At 37.9% G+C, this 19,657-nt stretch overlaps 1 protein-coding gene across 1 annotated transcript in view; it reads right to left on the reverse strand.

Annotated features, from left to right (window-relative positions):
* Window positions 1-3,179: 3,179 nt before the first annotated feature.
* edc4 (enhancer of mRNA decapping 4) overlaps window positions 3,180-19,657 on the reverse strand; it is a 33,842-nt gene continuing 17,364 nt past the window's right edge. The window contains exons 21-29 of the mRNA XM_053500387.1: window positions 18,958-18,991; window positions 18,513-18,672; window positions 15,513-15,668; window positions 15,184-15,299; window positions 13,795-13,960; window positions 13,215-13,401; window positions 12,141-12,360; window positions 9,839-10,002; window positions 3,180-5,401 (exon numbers count right to left, since the gene is read on the reverse strand). Coding sequence (XP_053356362.1) covers window positions 5,218-5,401; window positions 9,839-10,002; window positions 12,141-12,360; window positions 13,215-13,401; window positions 13,795-13,960; window positions 15,184-15,299; window positions 15,513-15,668; window positions 18,513-18,672; window positions 18,958-18,991 — 1,387 coding nt within the window. The 3' untranslated portion in view covers window positions 3,180-5,217. The remainder of the gene's footprint in view (window positions 5,402-9,838; window positions 10,003-12,140; window positions 12,361-13,214; window positions 13,402-13,794; window positions 13,961-15,183; window positions 15,300-15,512; window positions 15,669-18,512; window positions 18,673-18,957; window positions 18,992-19,657) is intronic.

The following is a 19,657-nucleotide window of genomic DNA, read 5'->3' on the forward strand; positions in this document are numbered from 1 at the left end:
GCGAGTACACCGCCGCAGATGCCTGCTGATTTGGCATGCTATTTAGTAAGGTAGTGTAGGTATTTACATGGGCATCTCCGGACGTCACAGATGCGTCATTACACATGTAATCGTAGTATTGCATCGACATTGGCTTTGTGCGTGAGCTGCAAAGCGTCGTAACTAGCTGAAAAGAGCTCAGTAGCTCTTATAACCATGTTAGGTCCTTTGCAAGTCTATTTTAAAACATGCACTTTATTTAAATAAATCCTTTGAGTTTTCAATTAAACATTGACAGAAAGTTTGCAAGAAATTCCTCCCTAGCAATTCCAGCATCCTGCTGAAAAAACAAGTATAAAACGTACTGCAAACTCAATGTTGGTTTGAATGAATCTACTTCTAGTGACTAGTGACGTATTTTACTTCTATTTAAATAGTTTTACAGTATTTTAATCTAAAACAGATGTTTTAAAGATTTCATACTGGGGCTCAGAGACTCTGGTGATTTCTACAGGTGCTATTTGGAGTCCTTGCTTACAGACTGCATGATCTCCTGGTAATGGAGGATTCCCTGAGCAGCATCATAAGGCACTGCAGAGGACGGTGAGAACAGCTCAGAGGATGACACACACACATATACACACTGCAGGGGATTTTTTTCAGCCACTGAAAGTCCCAATTCACCCACAATATCTCTCTCATCCACCATAAGATTTATCAGCTTTTCAGGATTTAGGGTTTTTCCCTGCAAGCCATTAGGCAGCTCAATAACCTCAATAAGAACACTTACAACATTTAAAACACTAACATCTGTTATTAACTGTACAGCACTGCTGAACACAACATCATCACACATGCTTTTTCACTTTTTTCACAATTCCTGGCATTTAATCCTAGTAGACATGCCCTGCCTTTGGTCAGTAATGATTGTGAGACTACAGACTCCACTTACGGTTCAAAGCCCCTCTTACAGTATCACTACTCTATTTTAACAATGTGAAAGGTAGCGTTGCCTTTAAATTGTTTAACTTGGGCCAAATGTTTCAGGTAGCCTCCAACAAGCTTCTTACAAGGAGTTGCTGAAAATGTAGCCCATCCTTCTGACAGACGTGGTGTAAGTGAGTCAGGATGGTAGGCCTCCTTGCTCACACATGCTTCAGCTCGGCCCACAAATTTTCTTTTAGATTGAGTTCAGGGCTTTTGATGACTACCTCAATATTTCCACTTTGTTGTGCCACGATGTTGGAAGTGTGCTTTGAGTCACTGTTCCTTTGGAAGACCAATTCGCAACAAGGCTTTCTGACTGAAGTCTTTAGGTGTTGCTTCAATATACTCATATAATCTTCCTTTCTCATGATGCCACCTATTTTGTGAGGTACACCAGTCTCTCTGGCAGCAAAGCACCCCTACAACATGACATCGCCACCCCCATGCTTAATGGTTGGGATGGTATTGTTTGACTTGCAAGCCTTGCCCTTGTTTCCCTCAGAAATAATGATGGTCATTATGATCCAACAGTTAAATGTTAGTTTCATTAGATCAGAAAACATTGCTCTAGAAAGATCTTTGTCCCCACATGAAGCTGCAAACCATAGACTTTTTATTATTTTTATTTTTTTGGTGTTTTAGAGTAGTGGCTTCTTTCTTGCTGAGCAGCCTTTCTGATTCCATTAAGATAGGTCTCATTTTACTGTATACATAGGTACTTTTCTACCTGTTCTCTCTAGCTTTAAAAGGTCCATTGCTGTTGTTATGGGATTGATTTGTAGCTTTTATACCAATTTATGTTTATCTAGAGGATCCAAAACACTTCCCCATTGGTATGACAGCTGCATGGTGCTATGGTGTAATTTTTAAGCTGTTTATAGGCACAGTCACCTGAGTGTATGCAAATTTTCATTCCACTGGAATTGTAATATAGTGGATTATAAGTGAAATAATTTGTAAATAGTTGATAAAAGATGACTTGTCATGCATGAAGTAGACATCCGTGCACATGAGAGAGCTTTGAGTTGACCCAAACCCCAATAGTCTGTGAATCAAGACCAGGGGTTAATAGTTTTTTTTTTTTTTGGTACAGTGGAGTGAATCACAACCAACTATGCTGCTACATGCGCATATATTTTGAACTAGAATTTAATGACATTTCTGCCTGCAAAATATAGCAATATTTAATAATATGCATGTACTTAATGTGCATGATATTTAAATAATCAAAATGCTCTTTAAAAAATGAATGCCAATAGCAGGATCAGACACGTAAGATGTCTCAAAATGTTAGAGCTGGAGAACATTAACCCGATATTTTTGCCAGATATCCAATTGGACAGTCCACACAGTGATATTTCGTACACATTTTCGCTAAGTGGCTGGCAAATCACACAAATGCTTCTACTTTTATTTAAGGGAATTACCTTAAAAGTTTAATAAAGTTTACAAATAAAGTTACATTTTTAGTCAGTACAGAAAGATCTATGACGTTGAGCCTGGCGCTCGACTCGAGACTTCAGTATTCTTCAGTATTTGAACAGACAGCACTGTGTTCGACGTGCTGCAATTGCGCATCTTAAAAGACCAACTGTCCATGGTTGTTTCTTCGTCAGTGTATGGATCAAACACTTGAGCTTGAAAGAATTAAACAATCCATGATGCAAACAGCGGGCCAGAAACTGTGGCTAAGAACCATCTAGTATCACTCCTAATGACAACATAAAGCTTGTCAAAAGAGTAGCTGTAAGTAAGCTAATTGGCTGCACATGGTGTAAAGAAAGAAAAAATATTTGTCAATCAGACTGTGCTGGGAATCTGGTTTTAATTAATTAGCTATTAGGTTCCCACCTTCAGAGAACTGTGGGTAATCTGGACAGTTACTTCAACAAACCCTAAACATTAGTTGTGAATGCTGCGATAGCCCAAGTTGTCACAGTATTCGATTTAAGCACACAATGATCTCCCTTTAATTTTTTGAAACTCAAGATTTTGACGATAATCTCACTTTTCGTCACCCCAGCTCATAGATTATTTACAACATGGTTATACCGGCTATGTTCCCATCAATCAGAATAAAATGGTTCTACTGACAGCAGAAAACAGATGTCTTGTCTTTACTAGTCCATTTTTGATTATATATAAAAAAAAACTTTATATATAAAAAAAAACTTTAGCATTTCAGGGTAAAATGAACAATCAAACTGAGCATATAACTGAACAAAGTATTTTGTTTTTTATTCCAAAACATCTAGGGTAAAAGAAGTAGATGTAAAATATACAACAAAAATCAAGCACAAAAAAAACACAATCCAAAACAACTGGGGAAAAAACAACTTTATAAATGATCGATATTTGTCAAAAATGAAATAAGCTAGATCTTAAATGCAAACTTGGAAAAAACAAGTTATTTAACAGAGCATTTATGTGCAAGGTTCTAACATTCATGTCTGTATGATTCTGATGCATAACCCTGATCAGTATTCAACTCAAACAGTACTCAAGAATATCAAAACTATTTGTTTATGCACCTGCCTACAACTGCGGTACAAGATAAAGATTAGTTTAGTTGTAGCTGAAAACTTACACTGAAACAAACTACTCAAGCACAGAGCACCTGTTGAAGAAATGAAAAAAAAGCTACATATATGAACAAATTTAATGGGGATGGGGTGGGAGTATCAAATGAGATTAATATAGGTATTTGGGTGCTGGCATATCAGACACCCAACACTGATGGGAATTAGCAAGCTTGAACAGGCATCTTATACCGAATATACACGCAGCTTTTCTAAGCAGCATGCAAGTTTTTTTTTAGCTTAGCGTATCCCCATTTGTTTCTCCCCAGAGCTGTTAGGGAGAAATGGTGTTAACAGCAATTAACTATGGTGACTTATGTACTTAGAGATCTAGTTACAATAATGAGGGCCCTGAATGGCAAATAAACAAAAAAGAAAAGAAAAACCTGCAACCTCCTAATCAAAAATAAAAGGTCTACTGTCTGCTGTGTATTTGTAAATATGCCCCATCAAGTCATCCTATTAGAATGTTTCTTTTGCACATCGGTTACCTAAAAAAATTTTCAGATTCAGGGAAAAACCTAACTACTACCAACTTCTTAGAGTATATTTAACAAAATATATCAATAACCCATCTGGTGCCCATATGCATTTCTATCCCTCCCCAATGGCAAAAAAGGTAAACGTTTAAGGAGCAGACATTCAGCTCACACAAAAAGCTATACAGGCCATCTGGTGGGGATCCAGAAGCAGATTAGCCATGTCTAATAAGGCACTTTCTGTAAACGTGTCCTTGCTCTAATGAGAACATCATCAAATTTCTGTACAATCTGACACTGTATTTTTGCCCAAATTTTAGATTTATCTCAATTCTTTGTTTTGTTTCAGACTGAGCAGAACATAACCAAGCTTCTGGTTTCAACCAGCTTGCACAACAATTTTCAAGCAAAAGTGGGCAGAACTAAATTTAAGATAGAAGTGAAGGGAATGGTGCTTCTGGACATGATTGAGGAGGGAAAACAAACATACAAATGACAAGCAAATAAGCAGATGGGTATAAATGCACAAGGAAACCATATAAATTCCTGCCCCCTGGAGCCCTAACAGGGGCACTATACTTTTATAAAGTCAAAACTGTCAGTGTAACAACTGAGAGCTCATACATAAACCAAACTAAGTACTCCCTTTTTGGCATACTAAGTCCTTTAAATGTGATGGATGTGAACTTTCAGAAACCATCTGTAGACCAATCAGATGCACGATGCATGGGTTGCATTAATTATGAGTCCAGCAGTTCGACGTTGGTAATATTCAGAAGTAGTAGCTTCTCCTGAAAACTATAACTATTGACTGATTATGAAATTACAAGTTTCTTTAACACAAAATCAGAGGTCGAGTCTCACATTGCAAGAACGACAGGACAAAAGCTGTCCAAATTATTTCCTTATTATCAGAAACAATAAAAGACCAAACAGCAACAATGGCTCAAGAATTTCACATACTATATGTAATATTTCTCAGAGGGCATGATGGGAAATGTAGTGCTGTTGCAAAGGAAATTACAGAGTCTCTGTCTGGACTACAATTCCCATCATGCAACCCGCTGAGAATCATTTGTGCTGCTGAGCAGGGCATAGTGATATGTACAGGCAAGCCGGGGGGTGGGGGGGAGGGTGGTGGGTGAGTTAGCGCGGAAGAGTCAATAAGACTGCAGATGGTTGAGTGGAGTGTGTTAGTGGTTAACAAGACCCTGCAGCATCATCAGGAGGCGGCGGGCACGCTTGCTGAGGGAGCTGTGAGGGTCCTGTTGCAGGAACTGGAGCAGCCTCTGACGCACTTGTGACAGCACGGCACTCATGTGGTCCCTGGTGACTGGGTCACCATGATCTAGGTTCATCACCGCATCATCCAGATAGCTGGTGATAGAGAGAAAGAGAGAGAGAGGCACTAGTTATATTACAAAAAAAACCCTGATGTAACGTGGGCAACAAATCATACAGTAGTATTTTTTTTGAGGACCTTAATTTATAACTAAATAATTAACACTCCATAACAACAGTAACGATTACCTGTATTTGTTTATTTATTTTTATAAAAGTTGCAGGTTTAGTTATTGCCAACAATTTTCCACATGGTAAAATAAGCCGTTTTTTCCCCTCATATGGTGAAAAGTGTCAGGTATTAATACACACATTTACTGGCCAGCCAAAAAATTTGAAAACATAGGTAAAATTAATAACACGGATTATCCAATTTCAGTTGCATGTGTCAGGGGGCGGCATATACTAAGCAGCAAGTGAACAGTCAGCTCTCGACGGGTGATGTGTTGGAAACAAGGGTGTGACAAGGGTCATATTGTGTTAGCTATATAACTGTGTCAGAGCATCTCTAAAACAGTAAGTCTTGCAGGATTTTCCCAGCATACAGAGGTTTACACCTTTTAAAATCGTCAAGTGTCAACCAGTGAACCGGAGTCAGGGTTATGGGTGCCCAAGGCTCATTGATGCACGTGTAGCCTGTCTGCACCAATTTCACTAAGGAGTCACTGAAGCACAAATTACTGAAAAAGTTAATGCTGGCTGCTATAGAAAGGTGTCAGAACACACAGTGCTTCGCAGCTTGTGTATGTGGCCTGCAGACCGGTGCCAACGCTGTCCCCACCGCCAAAATCGTTTATAATGAGGGTGCAAACATCAGAACAAGACTTTGGAGGTATGGAAGAAAGTGGCCTGGTCTGTGTGCGTGTCTCACTTGCTTCAGGAAGAGACTGCACCAGGGTGCAATTTGCAAGGAGGCAGTGTGATGCTCTGAACATGTTCGGCTGTAAAAACTAATGTTTCCTAATGGCGGAGGTCTCTGACAACAGGACAAATGAATCCCTGCCACACTAAAAAATAGTTTAGAAATAGTTTGATGAACATGAAAAAGAGTTTAAGCTGATGGTTTAACATCTAAGCGATGTGCTAAATAAACAAATCTGATCCATTGAGGCCCCTCCTTGGAACTTGGGGCGTTCACATAAGGGCCCATTAGGGATCGTCTCTGCTAATGTTTTGATACCAGATACCACAACATACTTTTAGAGGACAGAGGGAAGAGTCCATGCCTTGATGGGTATGAGGTGAAAAGATAGCACAAAACTGATTTACACAATATTAAGCATATGAGGTGGTGTTAATGTTGTGGCTGATTGTTGCACATGGGACAATTTGGTCTCAATCTAAATATAAAAAAACAAACACCTGCCCATACACATAAAGCACTTCAACATACATTTTAAACATTCGATGAAATAAACACACTTTGCTTCAATTGTTCACTGAAGGCAAAGCATGGGGCTTCTTTCTCTTAGCGATCCTTTAATCTCTGCTTTTTCAGATCGTTATTAGTTTGCTTTGAAGCCTAATCGTATTTCACTGGAGAAGCCCCGAAAATTGAATTCCAGCAATTAATACTGAATTGATCTTTGTTCAGTGATCTTTGATATGCCCTTATTGTCACACACATAATGCAGCTGCCCATGCACAGAAAACAACCTTTAACTGTCGTACTAACAGACACTTTTGTAAAAACCAGTATGGAACAAAACTTATCCCCGCCCACAGACAGGCAGCATTCGATAGAATCCGGGAAAGGATTAGTAAAATGCCAGCTGTCTAAACGGGAGAGGGGAATTACCATGTGCCTTAAAAGTTAAACGTCGGACCTGCTGTTGGCTTTACCATTTCACTGCATTACTTAAAAGTCATATGAAATACTTGACAAGTGCTAATTAAAATTAAAGCAATGATCCGAAAAATGCCAGGTGTTTTCAGTGTTGAATGGCATGCCCTTTTCCAGATGGGCAAGCTCAGAGGCTCTGTATATTATTGTTCTCATTTCAAGTGCAAAAACTGCTCCAGTGTGTTAAAATCCCAGCTGCTGTACACTCAAAAACAATGTTCAGGTTTAAAACGTTTAGCTTTTAGCCCGTACGGATGTGGAAATCATGCTTAATGGTTCTCTTTAGCCCATTAGGTAAGGTAATTTAAACAACTCATGATGTATAAATGCTACTTACAAAACAATATTTTGTGAGAAAAGTCTTCAGGGCAAAGAGAGGCTTACAAGCTGGTTAACTATAGTTAGCGGACACAAACAAATATAACCTGGGAATTTTGTGCTTTCATTCCAACACGTTACACACAAGGCAAATAAATAAACATCGCCACTCGGGTAAGCTGATACACCACAAGAATCGCTCTCAGAGTCTGCTGTTTACTAACAGGTTAATAACTGGATAATGATCAAATTCTATAAAAAATAAATCTGTTACATTAAAATTTTACTCAATTTTACTTATTTAAAAATACTGTAGTTAAACTTGCCAGTGACTGGCTACAGCTCCTAATAGGGTGTCAAACTTTAATGCCTAGAGTTAAGGTGATGATTAACACTTCTGTAGAGCTGTTTCATCTGTAGAAAATTAGCAGCTGAATTCAGACTGGACACACCTGACACAAAACTGAACTGGGACACAACTCAGCACCTCAGCTGTTACAAGTTGTCCCTGACTTATGAACAAGTTCTGTTTCAAGAGCAGGTTCGTAAGTCTGATTTGTTCTTAAGTTGGACAAAATAAGTCTTGTATGCCTTTGACACAAATATACAATGTAAACCATACCAATCCACCTGACTAAGTCACTGTCTCCTTTCCCCATTACGTTTTTTTAATGCCATCATGTGGCCAAAAACCGCAATTGCGCTTAAAGAAATGAGTCTCTTAGTGAAATGTCTCTGCCTTTAAAATGTGAGGGGGAATCTCAGACGCCATTCTACGTTTTTTCCACTGTATTGGACTGTGAACTTTAAACATTTTACATATTCACTTACACAGTGAAAATATTGCATATAACTGTATAATAATATTATCAATAATATTGGTATCTGATACACTGCAGTGTCTATTTACAATACACGTGAACTACTTCTGCGGAAATTCGTAACTTGAATGTTCGTAAGTTGGGTACTATCTGTACTTTACAATTGCAGAAAATACACATCAACAATTCACAGTTCCTGACCAATATTCTTTCCTGTTTCAACACAGAAATATATCTTTACCCCTAAATACTTTAATCTTTTACCTAAATCTTTAACATTTTGCTAATTTAACCTAGACTCTTCTAAATATCTACAGTTAGATATGTTTTTAGGTAAAAATTGAAAACAAACATAGGGTTTTAAATTTTAAAAAAATTTTAAGCGAAGAAAGTAAGTGTTTAATATATTGCATATGTTTGTTCACAGAACTATTCATAGATTTATTTAAGATTTTATTTTCTATTTAAATCTAAGCAAAAATGTGAGAAAGTGTCACACTAGGGCTGGGCAATTTGGCCTAAAATCAAAATCTCAATTAATTGAACATTTTAACTCGAATATGATTAATTAACGATCATTTTATTTATTTATTATTTTTTTTGCCCTCATAGTTGACTGACAAGTTTTGTATAGTAAATATGCTCACATATAAGTGAGAGATTTTTGAATTAAGGGTGCATTACTTAATTTTAAAATAATTGCAGGAAACACACTATCTACTATCTATGATTATTTATTGATCATCAATGTTGAACAACTGAAATTAAAGCACACATTACCTAAAACGAACAGTCACTTTGTTCTTTTTACTAAAAAAGTAAAAAAAAATAACTTGCACTTTTGGCAACAAAATATGTCAGCGGAATAACGTAACGTAACAGAGCGGGGTCACGTGACTCCACACACGGTAGTGTTTTTAAAGGGAAAGTAATCGAAATAATCTACCTAGAATAATTTGATCGATTATAGGTTCTGAATGTCGATTTAGATTACTTTTTCGATTAATCGCCCAGCCCTATGTCAAAATAATGCATGACCATATGGACAGTATCACACAGCAGTATCCATGAGAAAAGACTCAAAGGTGGCCTTTAGTGATCACTGGCTTTTAAGAGCAATAAAGGGATTTGGCAGTGTGTGAGTGGAACATTAAGCTATGACTAGCCCAGGCTTGCCTGGAAATAGCATTAATGAGCTTAGACAAATACAACTCAGCACAGCCTGAAATTGTAGCCAAGTAGAGCTCAGTTCAAGGTCAGTGGCAGATGAAATTGTCAGGCGGGGTGGGGGGACTACTGCTTTATCTAATCAATCTAGTTGTAATCACCATTACTTTGGAGGTTACTTTGGCCTAACATACCCATGCGTGCAGAGCTTTTGAGATTAAACTGTTGTTGTTACCTGGCAGGATGTGCACATTTTTAACTACACATATAAATAAATGACCAGATTGTCAGGAAAAAGAACTAAAACTATGTTTAGAGACTGACCTGATCTTGAGGTCGGTACGTGTAACAAGGTTGGTGGAGAGTTGCTGGATGAGTGAGAGCAGCACGGCCTGATGCAGGGGGCAAGGGCTCTGGCCAAACACCTGCTGAGAGTCCACGGTCTCGCATACATATAGTACCAGATTCAGATCAGCTGCAGACAAAGCCTGGAAAAACATCACTTACTTTAATTCACCTGTTTGTAGCGGGTCCTAGTATCATCCAAATAAAACCTCAGATACACATGTAACCTTTTTCACCATGCCATTATTCACTTAATAAAAAGAAGAAAAAAAAAAACACATAGGCAAGAGTACCCCCTTACTACTTCCACAGGATTTAAGCCAAGGTGCTGCTAATCATCAGCTTTTGATTAACTGATCATCACCACATGAGCAGAGATCTATAAGAAAATGTGTTTTTTGTAGTTTGCTGGTCTGTAGCATTTAAGAATTTGTTAACACAATGGCAAGAGGAAAAGACATAAGCATTTCTTAAGCAAGTCTTAGAGAACTAATTGTCGCTAAACATCAGTCTGGAAAGGGTTATATACCATTTTCAAACTATTTGAAATTCAACAATCTACAGTAAGATTATTTACAAGTGGAAAGCATTTAAAACAAGTTGGCAATCGTCCTAGGAGCGGACATCGCAGCACATTCACGCCAAGGTCAGACTGTGCAATTTTCAGATAAATAAAAAAAGGCTTCACTGAGCATGTTTAAATGTTAAAATCCATGACAATTGGATAAAATTTGAACAAGTATGATTTGTTTGGAAGGGCTGCCAAAAGAAAACCTATTCTGTCTAAAAAGAACAGGGAAGCATGACTGAGCGTTGCAGAGCTGCATCTGAACAAAGCAGAAGGCTTTTGGAACAATGTCCTATGGACACAGGACTAAAGTGGAGTTGGTAGACCTAATGCCAAGTGTCAGGTTTGTCAAAAACCAAACACCATTTCAGCAGAAACAACTCACACCCACTGTCAAGCAGTGTAGGTGTGATGTTTTTGAACCTTAGTGGAGGCTTATTTTTATAACCACAGGAACTGGGCATCTTGCAGTGAGTGAGTGAGTTGACTATGAACTTCTCTGTATACTGGAGTATTCTAAAGGCAAATGTGAGGACATCTGTCTTACAGCTAAAGCTTGGACAAAATTGGGTTATGCTGCGAGACAATGATCTAAAGCACACCAGTAAATCTACATCAGAATGGCTTAAAAAATTATAAAATAAAAAAAATCAAGGCTCTGAAACGGCTTCCTCTAAGCCTAGACCTCAACTCAACTGAAATACTGTGGCAGGACCTTAAGAGAGCTGTGCATAAGCAAATGGTCAAAACCTCAATGAACTGAAGCAAAGGTGTAAAGAAGGAATTGCCGAAATTATGTAAGAGACTGATAAAGATTGTTATTGTTGCTAAAGGAAGCTTTGCAAGCTATTGAATAAGTGGGTACTTAGTATTGCACACATTTTTTCCCCTTTTTGCTTCATTTTTGTTAAATAAATAAATTGCATGGTGAGGAAAAAAAAAAAAAAGTTTTATGTAATAGTTGTAGTTACCCCAGACCTTCTGTGATCAGATGATTTGTATATGTTTTAAATAAAAAATAAATAAATAAAAAAACAGAATTAAATGAGCTGGTACAAACTGGAACCAGACACATGACTGTATAGACTAATGACTAATGATTGAGAGTACATCTGTTTGCATGTTTTGTTCAGAGGTGCAGGAAGTAGAAACCCCTAGCAGCAACACAGATATTATGTTTTATAGTAAGTATAAAAACTGAATACGTAAACAAAAAGTTATAAATAAGGTTCATTTAAAGGGTAAAAAGAGTTAAAAACAGGAAGTATTCCAAACAATCATACAGTGGGGCAAAAAGTATTTAGCAAATTAGTAAATTTGAAATTTATAATTTGAGCAATTAAAGATGATTGTACGGAAGCAAATCCTCTAACCACAAACAAGGTAAGATAAAATGGCAACAGCAAACAACACAGGATTTTTAAAACTATAATTTGTAGAGAAAATAAACTTAATGGCATAAATTAATTCTGGATACTAACATAACAGTTAGTGCAACATTATTGAAGATTAAAACAGCAGTCTCTTCCATCTGGGATCGTTTTAGTTTTTATTAATTAGCCCTAGCAGATACTCATAAAAGGTATATAAAAATAATATTTTTTAGTAATGTTATTGTTTTATCAGTATTTGGTAGTATTACAACATTTTTCATGTAACATAACATAATCCTAAACCCTCATAAACAATAACAATGTGCATGCCAATCCAGACCTGCTGGAAAGCCTCATTGAGCTGGCCCTGTTGCAGCAGCTGCAGGATGCTGGCTTGCTGTGCCTGGAAGTCGAGGTGGGCGGTGGGGACGGGTGTGCTGGCTGCTGACCGCATAGCCTGCATGATACTGGACGTGACGACCGCCTGCTGCTCTTTCATGGCCTGGCTCACCTCACCCTTCACAATGCGTTGTACCTGGCTAAGGATCGAATCCTGCAGACTGCAAAGCACAGAGAGAGCATTGGGTTAAAGAGCATTAGAGCATGATAAATTACGATAGAACAGTAACAGTAAACACGGGTTACACCCGAGATGAAGACAGAACAAATATTAGTTAAAGTCATACAGAGAATAAGGATCTCAGCTACATCTTAAACAAGTAACGGCAAAAATAACCGGTATTGTCACTTTGATTTACTGCTAGTCAGCCATGTAAAGTGTGTAATTTCTTACAATACAAAAACACAGACAGAACCAGGAGTAAAGTCATCAGCAAAAATGATTAACTGATGCAAATAACATTGGTTTAAACTCAATCAATTCAGTACATTACATTTAAACTGACAGCCCTTTTTGGAGATTGAGTACTCAGCAGAATAAAGCAAATTTAGCATTTACAGCAGAAAAATCACACTGATTTACATTCTGTAATGGCTCCAGATGGAATCCCTGCTTTATTATTCATAAGGCTAATGCTGTAATTACTTAAAGCTGTGTTAGTTGAATACAAAAGCAAATAATACCAAGTTACTATTGTGGATTGTTTAAAATGCCACCAAATTTTAAACACTGAAGGAGGGGGGGGGGAGAGATGGGGGGGGGGGGGATTTGAACATGCGTCCCAAACCCAGTTATGTTGTTATATAAAGCAAAACTGTGAGAAAGACACACAGGTAAAAATTAAACTCAGGCTTAAAGTTTTGCATAAAACTGCTTATGTCGCACTGAGGATCAAGTCAATCTAGATATTCATGAGAAAGAAAGAAAATCTCAAAGTGCACTCATAAGACATGCACATCACTGAAATTTTAATAAAAGCTGATTTCTGAAGGATCATGTGCGCATGTCTCTTACTTTCCCACAATCAAGTGGAGTTGGTGCTGAACCTCAGAGCGCACACTGGCTGCTACTGTGGTGGCCAGCTGGTCTTGGGAAGTCTGCAATGAATCAATCATCTGCTGCAGTTGACCAATTACAGGGTCTCGGGCATCTTGCTCACGCTGCTTCCTGTTCTTAACATGGGTCTCCAGCTGCTGAATGTCTGTTGGAAGTAAAGAAAATTAGTAATAACATCTTGGGTCACTGCAATCTGTTAAGGTTATAATGCCCGTACTGGCTTCATTTATGGGACGACAAGAGAATAAACCTTTTATTTAAAAGTTCCTTATTAGAGGATTTCAAATGCATTAAGCAATCTGCCTGTTTGACTGCCTGAAAGAGTCATTTAATTTCCAGACCCTTTAACCCCGAAGCAATTTGGGGTTGCATAAGGGGGTAAGGTAGACGTTTCTAGCACCTAAAAGTTAACTAAGATAATTGAGTGGCTATAACTTGGCAAATCTGAGGTATTTATTGGGGGAAAATAAAGGGAAAGTTCATGTATTACAGATGCTTTACGAATGGCTTTATAGAGTTTATTGTTAATGATTCTTACACTCATTGGTTCCCTGTTTAAAGCTGTCATTTATCTGCTGAAACATGGACTGGCAGCCACGCTCGAACACAGGGAGAACAATGCTTTGGAAAGCGTCTTTGTAGGCTGCCTGGATAGGACCCTGCATGGCTTCAGCTGCGGCTCGGCCAATGGCATCAGTAGTGTTCTGTCCAAAAAAAAAAAAAAAAAAAAAAAAAGTCAAGAGAGTAAATTGTTAGTTTTTCCCCGTGTGAGGAAATTCTGTAAAGTAAGAATGCTTTCAAAAATATATATGTTATAAAGACTTTTAGTACTTTACAAAATGCAAAGTAAGCAAACAGAAGAAAAATCTAAATCAAATCAGTATTTTGTGTGACTACCCTTTGGTTTCAAACCAGCATCAATTCTTACACTTCAAACTCAGGGATTTTCTAGGATCAGGCACCAAGCAGGTGCTAATGATAATCCATTTCGTCATTAACTGAAACAGAAACAGCTGTGTAGGAGGCTTAAAACTGAATAAGGAACAGCCAAACTCAGCTACTAAGGTGAGGTTGTGGAAAACATGTTTCATGTCACATTTCAAATACCATGGCAAGACTGAGAACAGCAACAAGATAAAAGGTAGTAATACACTGCATCAGCCTCTCCCAGGCAACGATTTTAAAGAAGACTGGGGTTTTAGGATTTGCTGTTCAGGTTTTAAAGAAACACATTGAAGACGTCCATCAGAGCCATAAGCAAAGAACTGGTGGAAACCACTGGGACCCATTTACAGTCATTCACTATCTATAGAAGTCTGACCAGAAGTGGTCTTCATGGAAGAATTAAGGCCCAAAAGACAAACCTCCGATTGAGAAATAAGGCTAAGCAACTCAACTATGCACAAAAACATCGGAACTGTGATGTAAAAAATGGTAGCAGATGCACTGATAAGTTAAATTTGAAATATTAAAATAGTTAGTGTCTGCAGGTAACATTGCAGCATGGTGACAGTTCCTTGCAAGTTAGGGGCAAGCAGATACTTATTCTTTATGCAATACCACCAAGTAGGCATCTGGTTTACCCCTAATTTATTCTGCAGCAGGACAACAACCCCAACATACAGCCAAGGTCATTATGAACCATTTTCAGAGTAAATAAGAACTAAGAGTTCTGGAGCCCTGATCTCAACATCATCGAGTCTGTCTGGCATTACATAAAGAGACAGAATGATTTAAGAGAGCCTGCATCCACAGAGGATTTGTGGTTAGTTCTCAAATATGTTTTTTTTAAGGAATATTTGCTCTATTGCATTTATTTGCATGTGCCCAAGACACGCATCAAGATATATATGCACACAAGACAAAAGTGCATTTATAATTCTTTTGGTTTGATTGTTATGATCTCTGCTATTGTTCGAGAACAGACCTTAGATTTAACAACTTTGGTGACATTCTCCTTCAGCGTGGCCTCCACTGCAGTAAGCTTTGCTGCAATAAGGTTACTCATCTGTCCTGTCATAGGTTCCAGACTCTTCGTTATGGCTGCAACACAAGGAACACTTTCATAACCTTTCTTTATTACCAACATGTCTGAATTAGTATTTTTTTCACACACAAAAAAGAATAACATGCACATGACTGGACTCAGAACTACCAAAAATGGCACTAAACACCATCAGTGACAGTACAGAGACCAACAAACAATGCTTGTTTAACTGTAGATATTTTTATTGCTAATAATTTGATAGCTCTTACTCTGAGGAACTGTTTTTTTCATCTCCTCACGCAACACTTTATCCAGACGATTTGAGACAGTGGTGCCCAAAGTATGAGCCAGCTGCTGTGCCATGTGCTCCTGAAGCTGCTGGTTACGTGCGTGTCCCTCTGCCAACACACGCTCCATTGTTCTTTCTGACACACAATAGCCTGTCAAGGTCCAATCATCAATAAGTGCAAAAATTTGTTTTTAAGTCAACGAGGCATCAATTGAAGTCATAATTTATTATTATTTTTTAACCTTCAAATTTTACGGCAAAAACGAAATATTTTCTTTTAAAGAATGTCTCTGCTGGACCCTTTATTCATGTCGACCAGAAATATGAAAACTATGAACCCAAATGAACCCAAGCCTTAGGCTTTAAGCAGTGGCTGTTGAGTTCAGACAGGGGATGACTGCGTTGTGTCATAACATTTCAGGGTTTTGTTTTTTAAACGATTAAGGGAGAAGTGGTTAGTCGGAAATTGTTCCACTCTGACTTTTTCCTACAAGTAGTCCACAAGACTACGTTTATCCATACACCACTTCATAGCATTCCTCTGGGGTTTGTAGCAATACATACCCTTCCCCTTTAGATCTGTTTTGACATACGGTTAATTTTCATTGTGTGGGACATTTTTGTAGTATGCAAAAAGTTAATTTATTTACACAACTGTGAAACAAGCTGTGTCACTAGCGTGTAAAAAGCAGCAAAGCAATCTCATAATGCAGTGTGACATGACATTAATTCCTCATCCTTATACTTAACTGCACAATGGCCATGGTTACAAAACATCATGAATATCCTGATTTTTAAAACACTGGTAAGTGTCACAGCCTTAGAGGACATCCAAATAAACCTTACATAATATCTGTCATATGCACTAATGAGCATTAATGGGCATTTGGGAAATTGTAAAGGCTTTTTAAATACCTGGTAATGATCTAAGTCTGTGCTTTTGAAAGCTGTGGACAAGGGGAACTATATTAAAGTAGCACAGTGTGCACAAATGTCTTCAATTTTAGCTTTGTGAATTATTTATTGACTGCTGTGTACTGGTTTGGCTAAAAGTGCTGAATTCTTGCTGGTCTTTGTACAGCTTTGTTGATTATAGTTCAACAAATACTGCTGACAATGCAGGCAAGAACCACAAAGGCTGCATATTAATGTATTATATTCTGAATAATGAAGGGTTAAGTGCAATGTTGTCTTAATACCTTGTTAGAAAAGTTACAGCAATCATTCAATAACTAGGTTCTGTGCTCATGGAAATCCCTGTCTTACAAAGTGTGTGTGATAACGTTGCTACTTGGGAGACTACAACCCTCAATGGACAGTTAATGCATGCTAATTTATTTACCACCTTTTGTTAGGGTGTGGGGATTCTGTATGTTCTATTCTGAATGGTTTGTGAAATTAAAGCATACCGCCTGTGATTATGTGTGCTCGCCGTCACCTTTAGACTGATATATGCTGCTTCCAAAATTATAAGCAGGATGACATGCAGACCCAGGTACTAGATTTAGATTTGTACAGACATGGTGAATAGAACCCAATAACGCGGTGTGCACAGGGGTCTGTCATAACATACTTCTCCCTCTGTATCCAGTTATGTAATCGAATCATAACCTCAATACTTTTACTGACAGAGCCGAAAATTAATCACAGCTGTGCACATGTGGATGACTGTGGATGGCAAAGTAGCATGTGTGATATTGTTTAAGTGACCTTACATCAGTTTTGGTTTTCATCAGAAGTTAGTTTTCCAGAAAGGCTTAGTAGAACAAATTCTTTTTTTTGGTAAACATTTAAACTAAAGATTTACTATACATTTGGTAAGGTTTGTGTAACCATCATTAGAAGCCTCACAAAATTTGTAATAACACAATTGTAAAGGATGATTTCCTTTCACTGGAATTTAAGAGGCCTTGTCCATCATTTTTGATAGTTCCTTAGTCTCCATCATGCAATTTTTTTTTTCGTATATGTTCTCTTAACAGTCTAGAACCTTCCAGAGTTACAATGGTGGCCAAACATATAAACACAACATGTACCATGTATTAGTTCTCTTTTTGCACAAAACATAGGCTAGAACTAATTAGTAAAATCACATCTGGCTGAAGAGTTGCACTAATTAACTAAAAAAACTAGTGAAAACTGGCTATTTGACAATATTAATCAGCTTTTAGAGCATGGTCTGGGTCATCTGCAGACTGAAACACAATAGAAAACTATTGGACAATGGTGGAGAAGGCAGAAATAGTCAAGAAACCGTCTTTTGTACATGATCATAAGAAAGCAATAGAGCAGAAGAGTGAGCAAGTAACACAAAACTAGGGCTGGGCGATTTGGCCTAAAATCAAAATCTTGATTAATTGAACATTTTAACTCGATTACGATTAATGAACGATTATTTTATTTTATTTATTTTTTTGGCCCTCATAGTTCAATGACAAGTTTTGTACAGTAAATATGCTCACATATTATAAGTGAGAGATTTTTGCTCTTGTTGCTCAGTTGCCTCAGTGTTTAAGCTCTCCATGCTCGACATGTCGGCGGAATAACGTAACGGAGCGGGGTCATGTGACTCCACACGCGGTAGTGTTTTCAAAGGGAAAGTAATTGAAATAATTGACCTGGGAAAATTTGATCGATTAAAGGTTCTGAATGTCGATTTCAAATACTTTTCGATTAATTGCCCAGCCCTACACAAAACTACTGCAGACATCTTTTTGACTCCATGCCCAGCCACACTCAACAAGTTCATACTAAATATTAATTATTGTATAGCAAGTTCATAATAACTAATTATTTTAATTACCTTAAATAATAAATAAAAAAAAATAAAAAAATGGGAATGTCAATAAAATCTTGAATTTCATTTTTGTCTTAATTCTTTTGGCCAAAACTGTTTGGCCACACACATTCTGATTTGTGCTTACTATTAAGCTTTTTAGTATTACACTCAACCAACACACTCCCTCTAGTGGAAGGATACGTCCCTGTTCCTGTTGTGTAAGCAGAACGTGCTCTACGTGGGCCATGATGGAGCTCTGGACAGCATCCATGTGGCCTGTGAGCCTCTGCCGCAGCTCATCCAGCTCCCTCTGTTGGTTCCTAAGCAGCAACAGCAGCTCCTCCTGTACCTCCATATTCATCTGCAGCAAGGACAGAGAAATGTAAACTGTTCATAATTGTGAGTTACAATGGGAGTCTGTTTAGTCTTTAGAAAGCCTTAAAGCAGTGCTGTAGAACATGTAGGCAGGCTGGTATTGGTCAAAAACCTCACAATCAAGTTTCCAATGTCTCTCCCCGCCTGGCCCCCCAACTGTTCGAGCACAGTCAGGCATCAGATGAAGACAGTATTTACAACATAATATGCAATAACTAGATTGCTGGCCCTCAAATCTTTATTTTGTAATGCAAGGGGACAATTAAATTACCTGATTATCCACATGCCTGGACTGTGAGGAATCACTAGCAAAGAAACAAGATGAGGTTATTATATCCAGAAGAAGCAAGACTTAAAAGCAACTCAGTCATTTAGGCTACGTTTACACTGCAGGTCTCGATGCCCAATTCTGATTTGTTGCCTATATCAGATTTTTTTGACCGTCTGTTTAAACGTTCTTTTAACTATGACTAATATCCGATACACATGTTTACACTTGCCATGTCACCTAAAGCATCGCGCATACTTAAAGGGAGGTTCTTGCGCTACACACTAGCCAAGATAGATGAAGGTGAAGTATGCTTGACGCGCTGCGATATATGCAAAGTTCGCGAAACGTCACCATGGTTTTTAAAAGGAGCAGGAAAAAAAATGGCATAATTGCAGCCTGCGCATATGCTTCATTTACCAAATACTGATTTCTTAAATGTTATTTAGCCCAAATAAGCATTAAAAAAAGGGGGGGGGGTGGCTGGGTTCTTTTCCATTTCCATGTCACCTGCGATGTTATAATTCCACACACGCTTCCACCGGGGAATAACATTACGTCATTAAACCGCGAAAAAGTCGCAGTTTTAATGACGTACAGAACACAATGCCTCAGAAAATCCGATCTATCTGTTTAAAAATTGGAATTGGGTGACATTTACCTCATAGCGTAAACGTAGCCTTAGAAAAACTTGATACTTAAA

The sequence above is a fragment of the Clarias gariepinus genome, chromosome 7, assembly GCF_024256425.1.
Source record: "Clarias gariepinus isolate MV-2021 ecotype Netherlands chromosome 7, CGAR_prim_01v2, whole genome shotgun sequence".
Lineage (NCBI taxonomy): Eukaryota > Metazoa > Chordata > Actinopteri > Siluriformes > Clariidae > Clarias > Clarias gariepinus.